General features: G+C 52.1%; 1 protein-coding gene across 1 annotated transcript; it reads right to left on the bottom strand.

Moving 5' to 3' along the window:
• Positions 1-974: 974 nt before the first annotated feature.
• LOC127211285 (small proline-rich protein 3-like) lies at positions 975-1,697 on the bottom strand. The gene has a single exon (XM_051171105.1). The coding sequence runs from the start codon at positions 1,695-1,697 to the stop codon at positions 975-977; it is 723 nt and encodes a 240-aa protein (XP_051027062.1).
• Positions 1,698-10,412: the final 8,715 nt, after the last annotated feature.

The following is a 10,412-nucleotide window of genomic DNA, read 5'->3' as shown; positions in this document are numbered from 1 at the left end:
CAGCCTGTAAGTAGATTTGGTGGCGCTGCCCCGGGGGGAGCAGCAATGGTGCCTTTGGAGACTCATGATGCCCCCATGGGCTGGGCAGTGGGTTCTCAGCATCAGGGAAAGGGTCAGACATGGTCAGCCAAGTCCCTCTGTCTTTGAGGCTGCCTTGTAATGCACAGTGGCAGCTAATGATGAAACATGGCGGCCACAGTGCAGGCCTCGGCCCCTACTTGTCTCTGTGATGTGAGGCTTGGAAGAGACCCCAGCATGCTGCCTCTACTTTCTTCTTCATCTGAAAGGAGGAGCTGGGGAGGTGGCCAGCAGTTAAGAACACACTAGAGCCCTCTCACAGAGGACCTGCGTTCAGTTCCCAGGTCCCACTTTGAGCATCTCACAAACACCTGTAACTCCAATCCCCAAGGGACCAACACCCTTTGCTGGTCTCCTCAGGCGCTTGCATGCACGCAGTCACATAAACCTGCAAACGTGCATACCGTCTTAGTCACTGCTGCAAAGAGGCCCTATGACCAAGGCAAGTCTTACAAAGCATTTAACTGGGGCTGGCTCACAGTTCAGAGGTTCAGTCAGCACAGCAGGAAGCATGGCAGCGTGCAGGCAGACATGGTGCTGGAGAGGTAGCTGAGAGTTCTACATCCCGATCCACAGGCAGCAGGAAGAGACCCTGGGCCTGGCATGGGCTTTTGAAACCTCAAAGCCCCACTATCAGTGACGTGCGTCCTCCAACAAGGCCAGACACCGCTAATCCTTCTCCCACATTCCACTCACTGGTGACTAAGCATTCAAATAAAAGAGCCTGTGGGAACCATTCTTCATCAAACTACCACACATGCAAGCAAATGAAGCCAGACCTGAGATGGGAGTGAGCGCTGACTGAAGGCAGGGCCCACAAGACTGTACTCTCTGTTGGAACCTCTGAGGACTCAGCAACCTATGTAACCTAGATGGCTCCAAGAATAGCCACTGACTCAGGAGCCATTGATGCCAGCCAAGGGGGAGCTCTCTAAAGGCACAGCAGAGTCACAGACACAGGAAAGGCAGTGGCTAGGGACGCTGCTCCCACACTGGCTGGAGACACTGTTCTTACAGTGATTGGGGACACTGCTCCCACACTGGTTGGGGACACTTCTTCTACACTGGTTGGGGACACTGCTCCCACAGTGGTTGGGGACACTGCTCCTACAATGGCTGGGGACATTGCTCCCACAGTGCTTGGGGACACTGCTCCCACAGTGGTTGGAGACACTGCTCCTACACTGGCTGGGGACACTGCTCCTACAGTGATTGGGGACACTACTCCCACACTGGCTGGGGACACTGCTCCCACAGTGGTTGGGGACACTGCTCCTACAATGGCTGGGGACATTGCTCCCACAGTGCTTGGGGACACTGCTCCCACACTGGCTGGGGACACTGCTCCCACAGTGGCTGGGGACACTGTTCCCACAGTGGTTGGGGACACTGCTCCCACCATGGCTGGGGACACTGCTCCCACGGTGGTTGGGGAAACTGCTCCTAGGGTGGTTGGGGACACTGCTCCCACCATGGCTGGGGACACTGCTCCCACAGTGGTTGGGGACACTGCTCCTACAATGGCTGGGGACATTGCTCCCACAGTGCTTGGGGACACTGCTCCCACACTGGCTGGGGACACTGTTCCCACAGTGGTTGGGGGACACTGCTCCCACCATGGCTGGGGACACTGCTCCCACGGTGGTTGGGGAAACTGTTCCTAGGGTGGTTGGGGATCCAGGCTGCTTCTCTCTTGTAGCTCCTGCAGAGACTTCTGCTGCGACTCTGTGACCTATGAGTGACAGTGCAGCCCCAAAGCTGTGGACTTTGACTGAAACATGGTTAGATTTTAGGAGTAGTTCCTAACAGCAGTCCAAAGCATTAAATACGATGCACTAGGACTTCGTAACCAGGACGCAGTCTCCTGTGTGTCTTTAGCCCCAAACACCATGGATTGACAGAAGTCTTGCTACAGACCAGCAGAGGGCTCTGAGGCCAATGAAGCGTTCTACTTGCTCCCATTAACAAATAATCCTCAACACTTCTTGGTTGTACGCTCACACGTGAGCGCATTCATGTGTGTGCACATGTGTGTGTTCAGGTGTGCATGTGACGTGGAGTCCAGAAGTCAACACCAAGCATCTTCCCTAGCCGACTTCCACCTTTTAAAAAATATTGTTTTTATGTGTACATTTAGGAGCTCGCCAGAGCGTATGCAAACCAAGTTCATGCAGTTCTCACAGAGACCAGAAGAGGGCGCTAGATTCCCTGGAGCTATAGTAACAGATGGTTGTGAGCTTCCATGTTCTTGCGGGAACCAAACCTCTATAAGAGCAAAGAGTGGTCTTCACTGCTAAGTCATCTTTCCAGCCCCTTCGACCTTCTTTTTGGATACAGGTCATTCAACCTGGAGCTTGGAAGTTTGGCTAGACTGGCTGCCAGCTCCACCTTGGTAGGACTCGGGTGGCAGACATGCACCAATGAACACAGGTGCCGGTGATCAAAACTCAAGCCTCCACAGTTCCGGAGCAGGCGCCCAGCCCCTGGCAGCACTTCTGTCAGAGCTCACTCCGGTGTCTCTTTGCAGCAATAAAACAGTGATGACGACAGCCTGGTACCCACTGCTCCGTACATACCCTCTCTAACCCGCGTCTTCTGCTGGAAGAGAAACAAGCAAATGGTTTCCAGTAACTTGTCCCTGGCCGTTCCCAGGCAGTGCCATCTCAATAGAAGCCGCAGCAGATGTGATCTTGCCTAGTTTGAGCCACAGACAGTTTCATGGCAGAAGACCCCGAGACAGAGAGGGTTCCTGGAGGCCACAAGGAGAAGGACAGGGAGTTATGAACCACCAGAGAAGCATCCAGAAAGGGTGGGAAGGTAGCCTTGTACTGTGAGGAAATAAGGAAGGAATCCAGGAGATGTGGGGGAGGTGCTGATGAAAGCCACGTTAGGTGTATTCCCTGGGTGGGGAGGTGGAGTTGGGGTGAGGGGGTGGGGGAAGTGGGGGGGGGGTGGAGATGGGAGGGAGGTGAGAGGGAGTGGGGATGGGGGGCTGATGGGGGGCTGTCTAACTCATGTCTGAAGTCTCTAGGGTCTACTTGGAATCCAGACACCTAGGGTATTTGCTTTGCACACTCTGAAGGGCTGTTCACCCCTCTCTGTACAAGCACGGCTCGCTGGGTCAGTTAGGAGGACTAGGCTGCCAGCGATGGAGAGATTTAGCGGTCCCTTCCTGAAGTTTGGGGGAGCCTGTCAGAGACTCACAGACATGTTCTTGGTGGGGTGCCTGCTAGTAAATGTAAAACTACAGGAAACTGTGAGCTGTTTAGCCCTTAGCTCCAGCCTAACATGGCGCAGATCAGGTGGGTGTCAAGTGAGGGGTCAGGGAGGAACTCAGGCTTAGAGTCAGCTCCTTCCCACCCAGGCCCAATGAAAAGAATTGAATTTCTCTTGAGAGAGAAAGCGCCTGTAACTCTGCTGAGTCCATCCATTGAGCTGGAAAAGAAGAAAGAAAGAAGAAAGGAAGGAGGGAAGAGAGAGAGAGAGAGAGAGAGAGAGAGAGAGAGAGAGAGAGAGAGAGAGAGAGAGAGAGAATAAAACAAAATCTCTTTAAGAAGAACAGTGTGGGTTGTGCTGTGGCCGAAGCGGAATTTTACCCAGCAGGAGACACTGTTTTTGATTTGAGAGCGGATTGTGGAATTCCTGAAGGGGGCTTCCAAGAAAAAGAGAGAACAGCCCCATTCAAGTCGGCGGCGGCCTGCGTGCTGGGCCCCCCGTGAGGGGGATAATGTGCCCAAAGGTACAGTCACTGACTGAGAAGAAGAGGGGCATCACGGCATCACGGCGGGAGGGCCAAGTGGAGATTAGTGGCTATGGGGGGTGGGGTGGGGTCCCCACTTGCCACGGCTTAAAGGAAGGCGGCGGCGTGCTTTGCATTCAGACTCTGGTAACAGATCACTGCTGCGGTGAGGACACCGGCAGGCCGACTCGCCCCATTTACGTTCAGAAAGAGCCTCAATGGTGTCAGGGAAATTAGGAGTCAGGAAGCAAGGTGGTTACACCGTGAAAAGTAGAAATAAGAACGCAGCAGACCGGCCCAGAAATGCTTCCGTTCTGCTGGGTCAGCTGCCTGACCCTTCCCTTCAGGCGCCTCATGGCTGCGAAGACCCTGTCAAGCCCCCGGAAACGGGGCTGTAAATAACAACCCCGCTGTGCCTCACAGAACACCGAGTGCCGGTTTGTTTTAAACGGCCTTTGCTGTTTATGTTAATCTAAGAAAGCAGACACACACACACACACACACACACACACACACACACACACACACACAACCAAAAACAAAAACCTGAAGACCCTGAATTTAAAGAGGCTGGGGAGATGGCTCCCGGGGTTAGCTTCTTGCCAACAAACCTGAGGGAGAACCTGAGTTCGACTCTCTGGCACCCACATAAAGGCCTGACTGAGTCCTGTCGCTGTGTTCCACATTCAGCAAGAGACCTTGTCCTCGAACCATGGTGGAAAGTAATTACAGGTACATCGACACACACGCACAAGCACACGCAGAAGCCTTTGTCCCAGACCACAGACACAAAGTCCTCAGAACAGCTGCTCCCAGGCCACCCTGGGGCAACAAAGGTATTCAGGCCAAATGGTAGTGTCAGGGTTTAAGTGGCCCGGTTCCCTCCAGGGCTCAACTGGCAAGCTTTGATCCCCAAGATAATGGTGTTGAAGTGGGGTGCCGGCTTTACCAGGTTTTTGTTGGGGTTTTGCAATAAGCCTTGTCAAGCCACAGTCTCTGCAGGGGACAAGCCAGCCCCTGCCAAGAGCCTGTCTGTGAACTTGTAACCCCAGCTGCCTGGATTCCACTCCCTCACCCCCACCCCCATCCCCTGTACGTTTACGGATCTCAGGCCACCAGACTTTGGGACATCAGAGGTGACAGATGTGGCATAACCTCTACCCAGATTATGAGTGCATCTTAACTGCAAGGGTCCCTACTCCCCCACACCCTCGGGGTACCTTCCCCCTGAGGCCCGGGGATCAGGGACAGCCTGGCTGCAGGCTTGCGCTGAGGAGTGCTCACCACACCAGGAGCCCATGCTTCTCTGAGACCTAGAAGAAGGGACTATCTTCCACCTCCGGGGCCTGACCTCTCCTCAGAGCTCCTGTCCTGCTGTCTGTTTGTCCATCTGTGGAGTTAATAAGTCGTTCATCCAAAAAGACAGTCCTCCTCAATGGCTCCCCTGAACACCAAACCCCCACCATTTCTCTCCCTGTGGGCGAGAATTCTTTGCATTCTGTCTCTTCGACAGCAGGGGGCACTCACCAGATGTTGGGCTGTGCGGATCACGGCCTCCAGAACCATGGACCAAAATAACCTCCTGTTGTTAATAAAACTCCCTCACTCTTGGGAACTCTGTTATAGTAACAACAACAAACGACTCTGAAAGATGAGAACCGGTGACCTGACAGGTCACCTGGCCTTGGCCAGCCCTACGGTTCACAGGAAAACCAAATACAAGGTCAAGGTTTCCAAGCCAAAGAAACTGAGGCCATCTGAAGCCACAGTAAGTACTCTCTGACATTGTCAAGCGGTCCCTGTCAGGCAGCGTCTCAGGACTTCTTCCTGAAAAGTAGGGCTTTGCCAAGCATTGTGGAGTCCTTTAGGGGCAAAAGACAAAGAAGCAGTACTGACGGGGCAAGCTGCCTTGAAAATAAGAGCTGGATTCCATAGGACACAAGCAGGTCTGGGGACGCTGATGAGGGCTGTGGGGGGGGGGCAGGACTCAAGCATTACCAGGGAAAGGTTGGGAGGAGGCACGTGGGGTGCACAGCCTCTCAGTCTCCACCTCCCAGGAGCCTGAATCAGAGCAGACAGCGTGGAAGGGCAGAAAAGCTGAATGTGGCACCTCTGTGGGGGTTTTGATGGTGGAGGGTGTTGGGAGGACACTAAGATGGATAACCGGGAATAAAAAGATTATTAGAGCTATTAATGACACAGACAGACAAGCAGGCAGACAGACAGATGGACGGAGGAATGGACAGACGGATGGAAGAAGACAGAGCAGCATAAACAGGGCAGTGTTTGGGGGGCACTCATGTTTTCAGAGGCTTGAAGAGGTTCTCCAGAGGCAGGGAAAGGGTGGGAGAGCCAGATGCACGGCCACCTCTGATTGTTAACTCAACTTCCCATTGGAGAGATCCTGGGATGTCTGTGTGTGTGCACGCGCACACACGCATGCTTGATGTGTGTGGGTGCATACATACCATGGTAAGAAGGTCAGAGGCCAACTTCATGGAGATAGTTCCTCCTTTCTACCTTATGCAGGTTCTGGGGGGCCCCACTCAGGTGACTGGGCTCCTGCCACTGCACACACATTTACCTGCTGCGCCATCTTGTCAGCTCCACCTTCCTGTTTGAGACAGGGTCTCCTATTGAAGCTGAGCTTGCTGCTGTGACTATCTGGCTGCCATTGAGCTCCCAGGAGCCCCCTGTCTGGGACTGTAATTCCCCAGGGCTGGGATTACAGTCTCACCTCGTGCTGCCATGCCCAGCTTCCTTGTGGGCTCTAGGGACTTGAACTTATGTCCTCACATTTGTGTCACAATCAATATATATATGGAAGGGCATTCTCAGACCTGAACGGTAAAGGACCAAGAACAGTCAGAGACATGAAGACCTATCACGGAGCCATGCACACAGGAGAATGCACGGGTGACACGAACCCCACTTAGGAATTTTATCTATAACAAAAATGCCCTCTCAGAACAGTGAGGCGAGAAGGTCCTCTCCATCAGAGACACTCAACCAAGTGGATATGGGGACAGGAGACTTACCCCACATGGAGAACAAAAGCGCGTGCTGGGTAAAGGCCACATCAAAGTGAAACAGGAGGATGGCGCCATTGATGGGAGATCACACAGAAGACCCTCAGAACCTCCAGGGGAGGGGTGGCTTCATAGCTTGGACACCAGGACAAGTCCATAAAATTGATATTTCATTGCAATTACAACCTTGCAAGTGACTCTCTCCAGATACACATGGAGGCTTGCGAATGGCTAAGACAGACAGACAACCAGCAGAAAGATGGACAGAGCACACTGCAACAGACACTGAAATGACAGTAGATGTCACCTGGATATGTAACTCAGGGCTCTTGTTACCTGTCTGTGTTCATCTACCTGAAAGAAAAGACACCAAACAGCAATGAGCGAACAGTCCTCGCTGCCTTCAGGAGTGCTGATGAGCGCAGGGACAAACTGCACGTGCCCCCTCCAGGGATGTCCCCATGTGTACACCCGGGCGGGGTTATCATGCCCACAGTACCATGTGTCCGGTGAGCTTGCAGCACAGATCTGGGCACATATCCCAAAGCGTGCTCACGAAGTGCAAAGTATTTGGTATTAAAACATGACCTTGAGCAGTGTACAATGTGGACGTAGATAACCTTCAAAGTCAAAGCAATGGAGCCCAGTATATGATGGCGCACACCTTTAATCCCAGCACTCGGGAGGCAGAGGCAGGCAGATCGCTGTGAGTTCGAGGCCAGCCTGGTCTACAAAGTGAGTCCAGGACAGCCAAGGCTGCACAGAGAAACCCTGTCTCCGGAAAAGAAAAAAAAAAAAGTAATTGCTTTTACTATTCATCTAGATTGTGTGCCACTGTGCACATATCTCAGAGTGTGCGGAGGGCAGAGGGCAACATGTGACAGTCACCTCTGTCCTCCCATCACGTGATCCTGAGGCTCAAACTCAGGCCACCAAGCTTGGCAGCCAGGACCTTCGCCCTTTGAGCCAGCTCACCACCCCAACAAAAGCACGAATTCTAACCCGCAGCAATCAATAAAGATAAAAGACAAAGGGATTTAAACTTGTTGTTGTTGGTTATGTGCTTCCAGTCAGAACTGTAACCACTGAGCAAACTGGTCAAGTCTCCCGAATGCAGAGGGCCTGGCAGGTGACCTCTAACACTGTCCAGGACCCTCGATGAATGATGGGTCGGCCTGTCTGTCACTCTTGAACCCGATAAAGCTCTCCTGAAGCCGAGGGGCAGGAATGTGCAGCTGGCTTTGTGCTTCCGTTCCTTGACCCCCCACTCCGCCTCCCGGCCCCAGGCGCCCCACAGACTATTCCATACAAGAGTAAGGGGCTGACTGTGTGGCTGCGTCTCACTGTTGCCAAAGGACATTTCTCCACACACATCCCACTACCCCAAGCTCAGTCTCCCATTCCTGAGCTGTTGACAGCCTCTCCTACCCAACTCTAACGCCCATATAAAAGACCAACGCAGTGGACGGCCTAAGATCTGCTTGATGTAGGGGCTGGAGAGCTGGCTCAATACTGTTCTTGCAGAGGACCTGAGTTCAGTTCCCAGCACCCACGTGGGGCAACTTACAACCACCTCTACCTACAGCTCTGGGGGCCCAGCGCCCTCTTGTGGACTCCAAGGGCACCTACCTATATATACATATTCACACTAATGCTTGTACACATAACTTAGAAATAAAAACAAAGGGTTAAACATGGCTCACAGGTAAGAGCATGTGCTGCTCTTGCAGAGATGATCTCAGGGTCAAGTCCCAGCACCCGCTCGGTGCCTTAGAACCATCTGTAACTCCAGTTCAAGGGACCCAAAGTCATTTTCTGACCTCTGTGGACACTAGGCACATACATTGTGCATACCTGTGTGTACCTGAAGGCAGAACAGTCACATACAAAAAAATAAAAGAAAAACCTTTAATAAACGTTTTAAATAAATAAGTAAATAAATAAATAAATCATAAGTGACAAATCTTTAAAGGGGGAGGAAGGATGGTGTTCAGCCTAAGAGACAAGGTGGAAAAGTGCCTCTTGGACACTGACGCTGCCCCGCGAAGGTTTGGCTCTGGTGCCACCTAGTGGACATTTGAAATATCTGTTCCCACAGCCTGGCTCCTCTGGGTCTCTCTTGTTCTTGCTAAGGCGGCCCATGCCTGTCTTCCTTTCTTCACTCTCATCCATAAGGAGTGACAGCCACCGGGAGTGACTGTGACTCCTGGGGCGGGGTGCGGGGTGCGGGGGATGTCGTCGGTGTGCAGAAGCTTCGATCGCGTGTAGGTTGCTGTGAGCTCTGCAAGCTTCTGCCTCTGGGTCTGAAATCTCGGTCTCTCTTTCAAATTCCCTGAGACCCTGAGACCTGAGGCTGGGAGGAATCACAACACCGCACACAGGGCCACGGTTCCCTTGCCTAACTCAACTCCGATCTCCTGTCTAAACGCATTGTGGGAACAGGAATGATTTATTCACACAAAGAAACAAAAACAAAAGCAAACAAAAATCACCTGGCTCTCTTCTGTTCCGAGAAGGGGATGGGAATGGGGGATGTTCTAGATTTGGAAGGTTAAAGGACGGCAAAGGAATTTTAAAAATTATTTTCTTTCTCAACAATGTCTAGTTTTTTGTTTTGTTTTGTTTTGTTTTTCGAGACAGGGTTTCTCTGTGTAGCCTTGGCCATCCTGGACTCACTTTGTAGACCAGGCTGGCGTCGAACTCACAGCGATCCGCCTGCCTCTGCCTCCCAAGTGCTGGGATTAAAGGCGTGCGCCACCACGCCCGGCTAACAGAACATTTTCATTTAAAAGTTATATTTTCAAGCATTGATCTGGTGTGAGCAGATGATGTGGTGTGAGCAGATGATGTGGTGTGAGCAGATGATGTGGTGTGAGCAGATGTGGTGTGAGCAAATGTGGTGTGAGCAGATGTGGTGTGGGCAGATGATGTGGTGTGAGCAGATGTGGTGTGAGCAAATGTGGTGTGAGCAGATGTGGTGTGGGCAGATGATGTGGTGTGAGCAGATGTGGTGTGAGCAAATGTGGTGTGAGCAGATGTGGTGTGGGCTGATGATGTGGTGTGAGCAGATGTGGTGTGGGCAGCTGCCTCACATTCCCACCCACATGCTACCTGTAGAGCTGGAGGACAGAATAAGGCCTGTCCCTAGGGCTGTTTCTTGTGTTAAGTCACCGACAATACAGTTGTTCTCTTTGTTTACAAAAATGTTTTGGGGTTGCTAGGCAAGTAAAGTCTGTGTATGCCCGCATACATGTATGCCCTGTGCAGTAGCTGAACCAAGATTCCCAGTAACATTCAACTACACAGCAGATTTCAGCTACAGTCATTGCGATGGGCAGCAGAGTCCCAAGAAGGTCACCACGATCTCTCTGACTTAGTTCTTCCAACTGAATTTTTCTGTACTTTAAGGGAGTTGCGTCTTTTGCATGCATACCATCTATATACTTTTTGTGTATGTGCTGTGTGTGTGCGCATGCATGCACGCACACTTGCACACATGCACACACAGATGCCATGGGGGAAGGTCAGATGGCAAATTAAGAAGTGGAGTCTCTCCTTCCACTTTT

The sequence above is a fragment of the Acomys russatus genome, chromosome 29 (genome assembly GCF_903995435.1).
Source record: "Acomys russatus chromosome 29, mAcoRus1.1, whole genome shotgun sequence".
Taxonomy (NCBI): domain Eukaryota; kingdom Metazoa; phylum Chordata; class Mammalia; order Rodentia; family Muridae; genus Acomys; species Acomys russatus.
Note: the sequence above shows the minus strand (reverse complement) of the source record. Positions and strands in the feature narration are given on the sequence as shown.

Bases quoted from the DNA above. Each gene is read 5' to 3' on its own strand.
- LOC127211285 (XM_051171105.1), bottom strand. From the start codon at position 1,697: ATGGTGGGAGCAGTGTCCCCCAACCACTGTGGGAACAGTGTCCCCAGC.